The 15708-nt window shown below is 24.0% G+C and overlaps 1 protein-coding gene across 1 annotated transcript; it reads right to left on the bottom strand.

Moving 5' to 3' along the window:
* Positions 1–1670: 1670 nt before the first annotated feature.
* Bm2022 (protein phosphatase 2A, putative) lies at positions 1671–15529 on the bottom strand (the record flags this gene model as incomplete). The annotated part of the gene is made up of 27 exons (XM_043075764.1): positions 1671–1791; positions 2094–2194; positions 2394–2543; positions 2698–2842; positions 3018–3168; positions 3383–3539; positions 3760–3846; positions 4127–4304; positions 4926–5062; positions 5128–5221; positions 5506–5582; positions 5853–5961; positions 6422–6493; positions 6583–6665; positions 9214–9387; positions 9849–10009; positions 10273–10437; positions 10912–11074; positions 11261–11481; positions 11594–11718; positions 11789–11968; positions 12170–12314; positions 12655–12943; positions 13575–13693; positions 14495–14719; positions 15099–15278; positions 15397–15529. 27 exons carry the CDS (start codon positions 15527–15529, stop codon positions 1671–1673), a joined length of 3942 nt encoding a protein of 1313 aa, XP_042931698.1.
* Between the last annotated feature and the right edge of the window lie 179 nt (positions 15530–15708).

Genomic DNA, 15708 nt, shown 5'->3' with positions numbered 1-15708 from the left:
TTTCTATTAAGTACCAAGCTAAATATGAAATTTTGGTCGATTCATAGACTTTTTTACTATTTTAATCCATTCAGTTTCCTTTATCATTTTCTGTTCAACGTACATGGAGGCTTAATTTGCATTAAATTTTTGCTTTGACTTTACATCATTGTCAACACAACAAAATCTGATTACTCTTTTTTTTTTTGCAAAGTTTTTTGTTTTATTACTACTGTTATGTTCACGACGCTGCTCAATTCTCTTACGATTTTAAGGACATATGTCCTTTTTCTTAAATGCTGCTAAAAGTGAAAGAAATGACATAAAACTCTTAGTTTACAACGACAATTAATCACTCTGCCACTACTTACTTTTACAAATATATAGCGTAACCCATTTTTAAAAATTCAATAATGTGTAGTAAATGATGAAGGGGAGTTCTTTGCTGACTGCTTTTCTCGAAAAACTGAAGTAAAAGTAAAAACTGTTTGTGATGAAGAAAAAAAAAAAAAAAAAAAAAACATTGCGAAGTTTTTGCTAAATTACTGCACGATATTAGTTGTCATTAAGATTTGATTTGTCCCATTTTCAAATTTATAGTTTTGTTTATCATTGAAGCAAGTAATATATAAAATTTATTAGATCATATTTGAATATTGGCACGAATAGTGTAGGAAAAAGAATAGTAAACAAAACTGAGTGCAGAATTAAATAAAAGTCAGTTTAATACGAATTGGTGATTTGAATAAATTAAAGAGAAATTTGGTCTAAAATTCGTCTGCTGTTATTCTAATTCGTTTTTGTTAACCAAATTTGATTTCATTCATTAGTTTCTTTGATAAAAAAACGAATACGATTGTCCAGCAAAAGAAGTGTCCTTACAATGTTCAATGATTTCTTTTTTTTTTTTTTCCTTTGTGGTAAACAATTATTGAATGCAAAGAAGGTTAGAAGATTGAAGTAGATGAGATTTTCATGAAATTGAACACATACTCATTAGATATCGATTTTATGTATGCCTAGCTTTAGCTTCTAACTTTCTGTTTACAATGTCGGACTTATTTCAAAGTACACTGCTAATATTTATGCTTGAATTTGACCTTTTCATTTCATTTCATGGTAGTTCTATTCATTTCTTCGTTAATGAATTAAACGAATATACAACACAGCAAATAATTTACAATTTTAGCAAATATTTTCTACAAAATATTTTTTTTTTCGAAATTTTTCGAATGAAAAATAACAGAATTTCAAAATTTACATAATAAAAAAGGCTCCACTTTTGATTTTAAATAGCTAAATTCTTTTATTTTTAGTATTTGCTATCTTCATAAATCATTTATCAGTGTATTTATCATTTCTATTTATTATCAAACTTAGTAATTTATTTTATTTGTCACTCTTATCGATTGAAATCAAATTCATCTATAAATATCACCAATTCGTATATTCATCAAAACTTATTTTTCCATTTCACTGATTGACTTAGAGAAATCAAAAAAAAAAACCCACAACAAAAATAATTATCACACTCTCTGAACAAATAAACAGATAAAAAGTAAACAAATTTCAATAGCATACATAAAATAATGAATGAAACCATTTCTATGTAAAATATTCCTTACATCAAAATCAATAATTTGAGATAACTTTTTTCGTTTACCATTTTTTCTCTTTCTTTTTTTTTTTTCTCATATTGCTTCTAAAATTTTTGTTCGCTGAGAATCGCCAAATTCGCGCAATGATAAATTAACCGCCGTGTTAATATTGCTACCAATTAGCAGATCATCATCATCATCCAAATTTAAATTACTGTAATTTTTTTGATTAGCTAAATTAGCTTAATTTATTTATTTATTTATTTATTTTTTACTTCAATATTATCATAAATGTATTACGTAAATATTTTGTAATCTTATGATTATATTTTGGAAATTATTTACCAGTTATATATAATTTGATATGTATCAACAATCATTTAGATATGCAAATAAATCAATTATTGTAAAGTTTTTGTTTTTGGAAAGAAAATAAATGATTGATTTAGTAGACTAATAAAATATATCTTTTGTTATTATGAATGAATTTAAATTGAAATGAAATTTAAAACGAACATATCCTCAAGCTCATCATTATCTTGATCATCTGCCATTAGCGCTTCATATTCTTCTAAGCAATATCTATCCCAATCATTCAATTCCTCTTCACCGTCTGTCTGAAATGTTAGAAATTTCTTTCAAAAAAAAAAAAATTTTTTTTTCTTTTCAAAATTCTTTGTAACTTTTACAAAAAAGAAAAGAAAGAAAATTTCTATATAATATTTATTTTACATTACAAATAAATAAATTAGTAAATAAATTAAAGAACAAAAAATAAATAAGTAAATAATTTTATTTATTAGCAAGAAATCAAACCACTGTAGCTCGTTCTCCTTCACTAGCTTCCTGTTCATAATATTTCACCCAATTAACAAATGTATTAAAAAATCTGGTACATAAAAGGCACTTTTTCAAATCCGACAATGAAATAACATTTGGTTGTTTTGGTCGTATTAAATCTAATAGCTAAAAAAAAAAAAATAAATAAATAAATTTATTTTAAAATTTTTTAAATAATAATAATTTTGATAAATTATAATTAAACATATGAGAATTTTTTTTTTTTTTTTTTTTTTTATTAATAATGAATAATTTTAAGAGAATAAATTAAAATTTGTACATTACAAATTACGTCATCGAAACGCATCGAATCAATATTATGTTGATCCATTTTATTTTTAATACCATTATAAAAATATTCCATTTCATACATTGATAATACACCATCACCATCTAAATCTAAGCATCGAAACCAATACTCTATGCTGTAAAATTTTGCAAAAATTTCATTCATTTATTAAATTAATTGAAAAAAGAGAATTTAAATTAATTCAATTAATTAATTTTTCACTAAATTAAAGGAAAAGTTTCATTGAATTCATTTTTTCTTTTTTTTTTTTTTTTTTTTTTTTTTTTAAAAAGAAAAAGTGAAGAAAATACCTAGTAGGATGCCTTTTATCTTCTTCTGCAAGTAAAAATGCTACAAAATCCGTATAACCGATTGTTTCAAGTGCTTGCCGGATACGTTTTCCTGCTGGTGATCTTGTCACCGCTCCGCTAAATATCCTATCGATAATTTGTGGTGGAAGTGCTAAAAATAATTGACTTGAATTAAAATTTTAAATTTTTATAAAATATACAATAAATCCTTCAGCAATTATAATAATCATAAACAAATATAACTATTGTCACAATTATAATAATGTATAAACAAATAAAATGAATCCATAATATTTCAAGAAAATATAACTGTCTAAATATTCTTAATAGCAAAAATAAATAAAACTAATATTAAAATTTTCTACCTCCGTTACAGTGTTGTGACATATCGATTTTGTTGATAATCAAATCATGATCTTTGTCTAATTCATAAAATTTGCAATAAATTACATAAAAATGTTCATAGCTGAAGTAATTTGTTATTGCATTGATGTCATCTGTTGTCTCCAACTTCCTAATTGTCTAAAAAGCTACAAAATGATGAAATTTTTAATAAACTAAATTTAATTTAATTTATTTTAAAACTAACTAATTTATGTCACTTTATTCTTATACCTTCTTTATCCTCGTTTTTTTAACTTTTTAGGAAGTTAAAAATTAAGTAAATAAATTAGTCCTTGAAAAATTATAAGCAAATAATAGTCTGTCTCAATAAATTTTCACATTTCATTTTGTCACTTACCTCGAGAAAATTAGATCGACGTAATTCGTTAATTGTAATTCGCCCAGTCCATGATCGATTGACTGCCCAGAATATCCTTACTATTACCTGAAAATTTTGAAAGATTATTAAATTTGAAATGAATACAAAAAAAAAAAAATTAAATTAAATAAACAAATCAATTTTATTATCAATTGTTTATGTATGTTTTGATATGATATGATTTTATTTCTTAACTGATCTATCTTAGAAATCAAATTTAATTGCAAAATTTATTCAATTTTTATATCAAAATAAATGAAATGCTGGAATTAAATGAAATAAGAAATAAAAAATTTTGTTTACTTTCTTTAAAATTATGAAAAAAAAAATAAACAAATAAACAAACCGTTTCAACATATCTTGAATGAAATTCTTCAGCTTCACGAAGAAAATGTAATCCTGGAAAGGTTTCAATGAGATCTTTAAGGATTGGTGCCAGATCTTCTTTGGTCAAATAATTTCGATTAGGCCCAGCTAGGGTATAAACAAAACGGGCTGCTTCATCATGTGCTACTGCAGTCATTCTGAAAATTTAAATTTTAATGATAATGATTAATGATAAAAGTTAAGGTTTAAGTTTAATGATAATTCTGAAAAGTATCAATTATTTCGCATCGTTTAATTCAAAATATATTTCCATCAGTTTGGATTTGTTAAAATTTTTATCACAAATGTGATATCTTATCAGTTGTAATATGAGAAAATTGAAGCAATATTATTTTTTAAAAAATGTTAAAAATTATTACAAGAGTTAATTAAAATATGCAAATGTATTTATACATTTATAATTAATTAGTATTGAACATTAACATTAATATACGATTAATTTCAAATTTTATTTTAATTTTGACATAATCGAATTTTGGTAAATTTTCAATTAGTAATGAGGAATATACTAAATTTATTGAAAAAATACGTATTTAAAATGAAAAATTTACTAATTTTATTCAAAAACATATTTTTAAAATGAAGAATTTACTAATTTTATTTAAAAAATATGTATTTAAAATGATAAAATAAGTATATATAAAAAATAAGTATGCTAAGTAAGAAAAAAAAAAAATGAGTAATTTAAACTTTGCTAAGATTACTTTTATGTGATTACCTATCACAAAAAAGATAAATGATATGATTAAATTGAATACCTATTCCACCAGGAAGCAAAATCAGCTATGCTTATTGATCTTGACAAATTATTACAGCATGAATCATAAACAGATCGTTTCCAGTAGATGGGTATACCAGCTGCTCGACATACCTCTGCCATATTAATCATTGTTACCTGAATTAAATTTAAATTAAATTTGAATAATGCCCAAATTTTATTCAAATTTAATAATTTAATACCTTATTTCCAATTGTACTGAATACATCGTTAACTCGTCTTAGTGCTGCTTCATTCTCAGATATTGAAATTGGAACTCCTTTTGGAAAGAAAAACCTTAAAAAATAAATAAATAAATAAAAGAAATATCAACAATAAAAATATTTTTGTTGATTTTATTTTTGATTTTTTATTAAAATTTAAGAAATAATAAAATATTATGATGGATTGTTGTTTCATTTATTCTTATCAAAATGGAATAACAATTCTTTATCAAATACTACTAATCAAGAAATTTGTTAAGTTAATTTTTCTCGATTTCAATAACTTATTAAGGAATGAATTTTATATTTTATTTGAATAAATATTTACATTTCAAATGATTCTTTTTTTTTTTTTACCTTGGGACATCCACCACTTGTACTTTTGGTAAAGGAGGAGTTGTTGGCCATTCTGATTCCATTTTAATTTCATTCTGCTGCAATTGAAATTTGATATTAATAAAAGATGTCTTTCTTTTTATGACTAATTAGCTAATTAGCAGAAAAATAAAAAAAAAAATTTTTTTAAATATATTCATATCATATTTACACTTATTAATCCTTTATTATTATGCGTAAATGTGACTTTGTGACACGTGAAATTCTGGACGTATGTCACGTATATTCTAAAATTGTAACGTAAAATTGAATTTAAAAAAAAAAAAAAATATGCTAAATTTAATTTGAGAAAAATGTAAATATCATACCAAAGCTTTTTCAGTATTGATATTATTGTATGTTTTTGTCATCTTATTTTTTTTTTCTAAACGTCGTTCCGCAATGCTACGATATGATTTTAAATCTTCATTTTGATCACTGAAATAATTTGATATATAAAATTATCATTGTTAGAAATGAAAATTTTAATAAATTATTTAATGAGATATAAATTTTCACTACTTTTAATCACTGAAATAATTTGATATATAAAATTATCATTGTTAGAAATGAAAATTTTAATAAATTATTTAATGAGATATAAATTTTCACTATTTTTAATCACTGAAATAATTTGATATATAAAATTATCATTGTTAGAAATGAAAATTTTAATAAATTATTTAATGAGATATAAATTTTCACTATTTTTCACGATTTTAATTATTCCCAACTTTTTTCTTTCTTATCTAACTTATAATAAGATTGCATTATGTGATTATCATAGCATACTGATATGATGTAGAAATATAATTTCACAATGTTAAGAAATTTAATTAACCACTGATAAAGTTAGAGCTATTAAAAAAAAAAAAATCATTTTTAAAAATTGTTTTACCTTATTTTATTTTTATTCCTAGAAGATTTTATTGGTGACTGAAGTACAAATTTTGTGGCTTCTTCCAACTCTCTGCAATATCAGTAATGATAAAATCAGTGATTAATGGATAAGTTATATTTGATAAGTTCAAAATTAATATTTTTTATAAGAAAACGAACATAATCTTAAGTTGATCACTTGCTTCTATTTCTGCTATTCTTGATGTCGAAGTATTTTTAATATTTTCATATGGAATTTCTTCCTGAAATTCATTAATTAGTTTTTAAATGTTTTTTTTTATGACAATTCAAAAAATTTTTTGAAGAATTTTTATAAATTATAAAATGGTTGTAAATGAAAGAGAATTTTTTTAAAGTTAAACAAAAAGTTAAACAAAAAAAAAAAATTTCCTAAAATAATCAAAAGTTACAATTGCGGTAATTTATTGAATTTAGATTATAAACAATTGTAAAATTTTGTTCAGGAATCGGTTTAAAGTAAGAATGTGTCGGATGAGTGAAATTCTCGAACTGATTACTACCGTACAATATTATCAGATGTCTGAAAAGTGCACAATGTCCGGTTAATGATTAATCAATTCGGAAATGATTATTCAATTCAGAAATTTTACCTACAGAAGATGAGCTTTTATAAAAGCAATTTTGAATTTTGTAAAAAGAAGAAAAGCTTTCTGATTTTGGAAAGAAAGATGCTTTAATGTAAAACTTTCATGAAAATAATCCACTTAAAATGGAATGTAAATTTTCCGTGAAACATTCTGGTTCACGTCAAAATACGTCTAAATATCGGACATTGTACTGCGTAAGTGAAAGAACGTATGAAAATAAATGTGAAAAATACTACAACTATTTTGTTATCGATTCTTACAATTCGAAGTATTTTGTTTTCATTGATAAGCAGTCTTGTTCCAGTGATTAAATGATACACTATCATGTTCTGATTAAAGTTTTAACTAATGATAATGAGAAAGAGATTTAAATTATCAATTATTGTTTATGATGATAAGATTAATCAGATTTATTTTTGTAACAATTATAGGTGTTACTCTAAATTTAAATTTAATTCATAAACTAAAAATTTCTTATCAAATTGCTTTCCGTTTCGATAACGAATAATGATCAGAAAACATTTGTTATAATCATTTGAATGTTTGAATTGATTGTAAATATTTCTTAAAGTGAATTGCTTTATCTTAGAATAATAATAATAATTGTTGCAGCAATGTTAGCTTAGAAAAAAAAAATAATAAAGGATTAGTAAATTTGAAAATATTCATTACTTCATTTAGCATCTAATCAAATTGTGATAAAATTTGAATCAATAATTAATTGATAAATATGGCAATTGTATCATATTTTACAATTTTATTTATCATTTAATCCTACAAAAATGTGTGATTTTATCATTGATATCTTTGATTTATAATTCTTTTTTTTTTCGCAAAGTTATCATCATGCAAATTTTTGCAAAACTAAGCTTTTTAATTATGCGAAATTTTCCTGTCCACTGCTATTTTGTCCAATTATTAATTTCTAAATTGATGAGAAAGGATGATTAAAAAATATTAGATTGGTTAATTAACAAAATAATTAAAAATAAAGATAGGTTAAAACAAAATAATTAAAAGTAAAGATAGGTTAATTAACAAAGTAATTAAAAGTATACTTCAAAAAAGAAAAATTTCTCTAAATGCTTCTTTACGATATGAAATACTTTTACAACTTTAAAATGTGTTATTTTTAATAATTAGTTTGTAAATATTTAAAATGTTATAGACAATAAACGAAGAAATTTAGAGAATTATGGATGAAAGAAGGAATGGTACTTTACTTTAACAAATATTATTATTAAACTTATGAAGTGAGAATGAAAGAGGAAGTAATAATGAATTGATGTATAGAAATATCAACTGCACTTGAATTGCTTAAATAATTCACACAGTGAAAATTTTAAAATAGAAATTGAGCGCTTTTAAATGCGACAAAAATGTGACACATACACACACACACACACACACACACACACATACACAGATTCATAAGATAGAAGAATTGTGGTATTGAAGAAAATTCGAATAATGATTATAACGCGCAAATATCTCTAATTAACTTTACAATTTGAAACTGATACTTATCCTATCAGTAGCTAAACTTATCATAAGTAATTCTTATCATTTCTCTTTTAATTCTAATAATTTCTAAAAAAAAAAAGAAAAAAAATTATGGATAAATGATAATGAGGCAAAAAATATAACTATAAATTACTAAAATTTCTCAAAATAATTTACTGATAAGAAATTTCAATGCTTTAAAAATTTATCTAAAATTTGTCCAAAAAAAAAAGAAAAATAAGAGAAAAATGAAAGTTTTATGGTAGCATAAATGTATTGCAAAAAAAAAAAAAAAAAAAAAAAAAAAAAAAGAAAAAAGCAGTTTGTTATTTTTAAGGAAAAGTACAGATTTGATTGAAATTGAAAAAAAAAAAAATGAAATCGCTAATATCAATGAGATATCAGTGATTTACAAATAGCTCTTAGCAATATGAAAATTGTAAATAGGTAAAAAGAGAGAAATTAAAATGAGAAGAAAGAGAAGACAAAATGTTAAATGAAAATTTATAGAATGAAATTATTTTTCTATTTCCTGTATTTTATAGGACATTTATGTTTGTTCAGCTAGATTAGCATGGCAAAGAATGCATTAATAGGACAATTTGCTTGTTAACTGACATTTGCGCCTATTAAAGATTATTTTTAGCACATAAATGCTTTTGCAATTAAAATATTATACCTTAGCATCCACAAATTGCTTAATTTGTGGAAATTGAAAGATTGATTCGATATTGGTAGATGGTTGATTTATATGCAACGATGGACCATTTATATCAGCATGGATTACTGGCTTGGTACGGTACACCGATGACCGTGGTGACATAGGTCCTAGCGGTGATCTGATCGGAGATGGCTGGAAAATAACCATCAGCTGATTATTTTATAATTATAATTAATATACTACCTTTTTATGTCATATATTTTTTTTTTTTTTTGATTTCAAAATATGTTAAAAACTAAAATTTGCCTTTCATATTTAATTTCAATTTCACAAATAAGTTTATCATATAAATTTTGCATAATTGAAGAAGAAGGAGAAAAAAAAAAAGTCTTTTTTATCATAAACAATGATAACTTATTAAAGTTTATACCAAAAGTTTGCTAAAAAAATTTTATCAATTTTATATTACTAATTAAGTTTAAATTTTAAATTTTACAATATTGCACTTCGAGTTTTGCTTCAAAAAAAAATTGAAACTGTTAATTTTAAACTGTTTTATCATTATGATATAAAGATTGTATTAACTCTCGAGAACTGATAACAATGATAGAAATATTATAAGAACATTTTCATGGAATAAAATTAAACAAAACCTCATTTCTTTGTCGTTCCGCACAAGCAATTCGTAGTAAATTTGGTGCACCTGGTTTTTTCTCAAATTCAGAAATGCGTGATGCAACGCTACCATTGGAAGGTATCGGGAAATTTGGTGCACTTCCAAAACGTACGCCACTACGATTCACATACATTGCTGCTACATTATTCAAATGTTGATGAAATTTTTTTTTTAAATAAAATTGATAAATTTTAAATAGATTTAAATTACTTATATTTATAATAGTAATATTTTGAGCACATAAAAAAAGAAAAAAAAAAAAAAAAAAACGATTAAAGAATAAAAGTTTATGTAACTTTTTCTATGTTTTTATTACAAAATTACAATTATATTTGAATATATAATATATTTTTTTTTAATAAATCATTTGCAAAATGTAATGACGTGTAAATAAAAATTACTTCCACGTGGTTCAAAACCAGCTTGTATTAGCTGTTCACGTATGTTATGCTTTGGTTTTGGATGTGGTAATCCAGTTGGAGCATTATAGTTTGAGCTTGTATCACTTGTAGCCTCAGGACTTGGACTATGCGTCAATAGCGCACCATTCATTAATGATGTTAAGCCTGTAAAAGAAACAAAAATTTTATTCCATTCATCTTTTTTTTTTTTTTTTTTTTTTATCACAAAATTAATAGAATAATTTTTAAAATATTAGTAAGAGAAAATTTTTAAATTATTAGAATGAAATATCTTTAATTTGATGAGAAATATTGAAATTTCTTGTTAGAAAATGAACCTAAATTTTTGTTTTTAATATAAAATAGTGACAATAATTATAAAAGAGCGCAAATTGTTTTCTTAAATATTTCAAATTAGGCAAAAAAAAGTTCGTATACAGTTTTACTATCATCATAATGTCCTCATTTAATCAATAATTATTTAATCATTAGATTAGATAAAAAAATGTAAAAATATGATTTGTTGATAGCTAATATAACAATTTTAGAAGAGTTTTTGCATACCTGCGCTCAGTTGATAGAAGTAAAAGTAATTATGAAAATTATCTCAATGTGAAATATAAAATTTCAATATTATACCTTCTCTTTTGTTAACTGGACTAGATGAGCATAGATCATCAAGCGGAAATTTAGCACAACCGCCACTACTATTAAGCACATAATTAGTATTATTAAGTTCCGCTACTGCACTATCCAATGATGCAAAATTTGGCTCATTATTGCTATTTTCTTTAATTTCCACCTGTAAATTATAATTTTTTTTTTTTGAAAAAATCGATGAACTTTTCTAGTGTAAAATGAAAAAGGTCAATTGCTTTTGAAAATAGCTTTTTCTTTTCCTTTTTTTTTAAAAAAAAAAAATAACTTTTAGCTACTATTAAACTATTATTGCTGTCAGAAATGCAACACCGTTCCAAATGACACTTACATTGATTGAAGGGATGACAGTTGACCTTCTGTTAGTAAAACGATCTGTTATTGTTTGTGATGATGAACTTTTGACGGCTTCTAAAAAATTTGCCTTACGTCTTGCTAAATTATCACCGGAAAATCGTCGACCTGATCGATTTGTGCCATTTTCACTGATCGATTCATTTAGTAATTCCATACGTTGAGCAGCTGTTAACGGTGACGGAGTACGTGGTGCTACTAAAATTTGTCAAAAATTGTTTGCATTTTAAAAGATTAACCAAATCAATTATACTTAATCATAGTAAAAAAAGAAAAGAAAAAGTGCAAAATGATTGCTAATAAATAATACCTGAACGATTTTTGATAGTTGTTTCCCAAAAATCGCCCAATTCTCGACGTGATGACGGACGTTGTAGCTCAGGTGCTTCAGCAGCACGACGACGTTCAACCGCATTAGCAAGAAGTGATCGTCGTCTAAATGAAACATAAAACCAGAAATAAATGATATTAACAAAAATAATTGCTAATTAATTCCAAAATTAACCTTTCATTGGAATCGAAATGTTCATTAGCTATGAGATTTCCTTGACTTGCTGATTTTGTAAGCGCTCTTTTCGGTAATGTCATTGAGCCATTTGTTGTAAAATTATGATTATTTGATACTGCTTCATCCGATGATAATCCAATATTACCAAAACGATTACGCATTGTTGAAAATGATGATCTAAAATTTAACAATTTACTAAAATTTAAGAAAATTAAAATCCTCAATATCTGACTATTTAATATCCCAAAAAGTTTAAATCGTATAGCTTTACTTCTAAAATTTCAAATTAAATTTAAATTTGCACTAGATCATAAATCTCCATTTTTGCAATCTTTTTTCTCATATTATTTTGAAATGAAACTATCATTGAATACAGACCGCCATTCTTTTGTTGATTTTGACATGTTCCCTTTTTCTTGTAATAATGACTCGTCCAGAAATGCGTCTAAACTGGAATAATCAACGATTGGTACTGAAGTAGATTTTGACGTACTTTGGATATTACCACTTGCTGTCTTCTTGCCTACAAGCATTTTTATTTCAATTTAATAATCCATTATTGTTATTATTTTATTATTATTATTATCATTATTATTATCATTATTTTAGTCAAAGATGAGTGAAAGGTGACAAATAAATTTTAAATTTGATACCAATCGATTTATATTTTTGTTTTATGTCTTGCAGTAATCGATTATGAGAAAATTTATCAGAACTTGGTGACATGTGACATTCTATCATTAAAACATTCTGTCGTATGTAATAATTATACTGAATTCATATTGAGATGGATGTGATACAGGTAAGAAGTGACATTAATTATATTCTCTTAAGAATTTTCTCGATTTAAAAGGATAGCTTACCAGTGCTATACGAACGATCGTATTCAGAAGCAATCAATGAATTTGAACCATTCGATGAAGAAATATTTGTTTGATGTTTGATTGGATAATTATTCAATTCTGTGTTCTTTCTCGATAAATAATTCCAATTAATATTTTGATCAATATATGGAATATCAATTAATGCATCTTCATTCGATGCGTCTTTTGGTATCGATAATTCAACAATTGGATGTGTCACGTACGTGTGCTGATTTCCAGTTGGACGATAAGTTAAACGTTCAACACGTCTATTATCAGCGTAATATATCTTTAAAAAAAAAAAAAAGATATGTGATATAATAGTTAAGGTAAAAGTTAACTCTTAGAAAAACATCAAATTTAATTTTAAAAGTAAAAATTATATCTAACAGTTTTCTTTATTTTATTGTTTTATTTAATATTTTGCTATTAATATTGAGAAATTTGAATTATTAGCAGAAAATAATCAAAAAGAATTGAGAAAGTTGTATGATATATTATTCAAATTAATAAAAATAACTTATTGTTGGTAGATATTAAATGGAAAAAAATGAATAAATTTTAAATTAGTTATTATTGCATTAATTAAATATTAGTTGAAAACATTTTAGCTTATGCATTAAATTTATCAGTGATAACAATTAATGGTTAGATTTTATCAGAGCTAAATTATTAAATCGCGCAAAAAAGTTAATTTTATGTTTTTTAAATGAATTTACTTTCTTTTTTATGGATCATATCACATTCTTAACAATGTCAAACTTCTGACCATTTTGAATTCTTGTGATTTGAATTTTGTTGCCGATGTATTGAAATAGTGAAATTTGAAATATGAATTTAGTATAGTCAAATTTGTTATATTTAATCGTTAGTGTATTTAAAAGTGAAAAAAAAAAAAAAAAAAAAAAAAAGGTACAAACTTCAGGTTTTTTATATGTATGACGATTTGTTCTTTGGATATCAGTAGAAAATTGATCGATTGATTCTGTTCGATTGGGAAATCTCGGGGCTTTTTGTGTTGAATGATTTCTTGCTCGATCTGTTTTTAAGAAAAAAAAAAAGTTCGTTCTCGTTTTTTTTTTTTCTTTTTTTTTTTTGTAATGCTTTTAAGATTTTCAATTTGATTGTAATATTTGATTGACATCACAGTGATGAAATCTTGAAAAAAAAAAAAAAAATGATAAGTTGATAAATTTTCAACTTGAAGAAAAAAAAAAAAAAAAAGGTGAAGAAAGAAAAAAAAACAAAAAACAAAATGATAACAAGAAAATTTGAACTCAACCAGTGTAGCAAAATGATCAGTAATAGAGGTCATTATCGATGAGTTTATTTCTCATTTAAAAAATAATCATTTAGAATAGGCCTATCGACACATATTGTCGCTTTTTTTTAGGTCAAGGCTTCAACCATCTTTTAATCATTTTAATTTTTAACCTTAAATAAATTTAGAATTTTAAATTTTACTGACTTGCTATTAGTACTTTTTTGATCGTAGACTTGTCGGATGTAAGTAAATAAAGAAAGAGGACGCAAAATTTCTATTACACTGTTTGTTTGATGAAAAAAAAAAAAAAAAGTTTTGATAGATAGATTGAATTTAAAAAATCGAATTGCTAATATAAATGTAATTAATTTAAAGCATTATTTTGTCAAATTATAATTAATAAATTTAAATAATTAAGCTGCCCGAAAATGATGAGAAATTCTTAATAAAATTTAATAAAATTTGAAAAATTACTGTAATTTTTTTATAATTATATTTTTTCAAATTTTCAAAATGTTTACAAAGTATCATCGATTGATTATTTCTTTTATGGGAAAAAAACAAATTAGAACGTACCAATATTTTGTGAATGTAAATTGACAGATGGATTTGAATGGGAAGCAATTAATAAATTAACTTCTTCGGTAAGTTTTGAATTTTTGATTTGCTCGTTAAAATTATTTTCAGGAATTGAAATGTTCAAATGACGGTGATCTGTTGTGTTGCTGGCTTCACGGAAACTGAAATCGTCGTGATGCTCTTCCACTGAATAAAATTGTTGTTTATGATTTAACGGTTTTCCTGAAAAGCACTAAACAAAAACATAATTATTTGATTTCCATTAAACGATAATAAATTAAAATTTTATACAAAACAAAAAAGAAAAAAAAAATTAAATATTGTCAGTTTGAATAAAATTGTACAAATTTTTTTATAGAATTTGGAATTTTAATAAAGCGAATAAATCTGTTTTCATAGTTTCATTTGATAATGATAATGCGTACGTCTGTTTGTTTTTTTTTTTTTTTTTTTTATGAAATGCAAAAAGCTCATTTCAATTTTAGGAGAATAAAAATAGAAATTAAAATAAACTTTCATAATTAATTAAAAATTAAATAATATCAATCTACTACGCTTATAAATAAAGCGCTTGTAAATATAACAAAGTATGTTTACCCACCTGCTTGATAATCAAGTAAATCGTTTTCCTGGAAATGAGAAAATTCAGTGACGTGATATGGATGTGCAGTTTCAACACGTGGTCGTTCAGCGGGTATAGAACGTGAAATATTGTTACACGTAGATACTCCTTGTGAACTACTTATTGAAGGATTATCGTGTAAATTTAATCGAAATTTCTCTAAAAATATTAATTCTATGCATAGAAAAGGAAAAAAAACAAAAATAGCATTTAAATTTTATTAATTCCTTTTTAATTAATTTTTACTAATTTTCCTGATATATATTTATAAATAAACCTGAAGAATTAATTCTGGATACAGGTGTAAGCGTTTGTTGACGTGTTGAATAACGATTATATAACGTATTTCTTTGTCGATCATCAACGTCAGAATCGTCGTTTGTTGTAATTGCGAATCGCTTTTGATTCATCAAATTATGCAACCAAAGATAGAATTGTAATTTAGGAGAGATAAAAGCTCCTAAAATTTTATAAAATATTTCATACATATTTAATGATAATGATATTAGCTTTAAATATTATTTTTAAAAAAAAGTATTAAATAAATGTTTCTTTCATAAATTGTATTATTCAATTTATTTTTATTCAA

The sequence above is a fragment of the Brugia malayi genome (assembly GCF_000002995.4).
Source record: "Brugia malayi strain FR3 genome assembly, contig: Bm_v4_ChrX_scaffold_001, whole genome shotgun sequence".
Lineage (NCBI taxonomy): Eukaryota > Metazoa > Nematoda > Chromadorea > Rhabditida > Onchocercidae > Brugia > Brugia malayi.
Note: the sequence above shows the minus strand (reverse complement) of the source record. Positions and strands in the feature narration are given on the sequence as shown.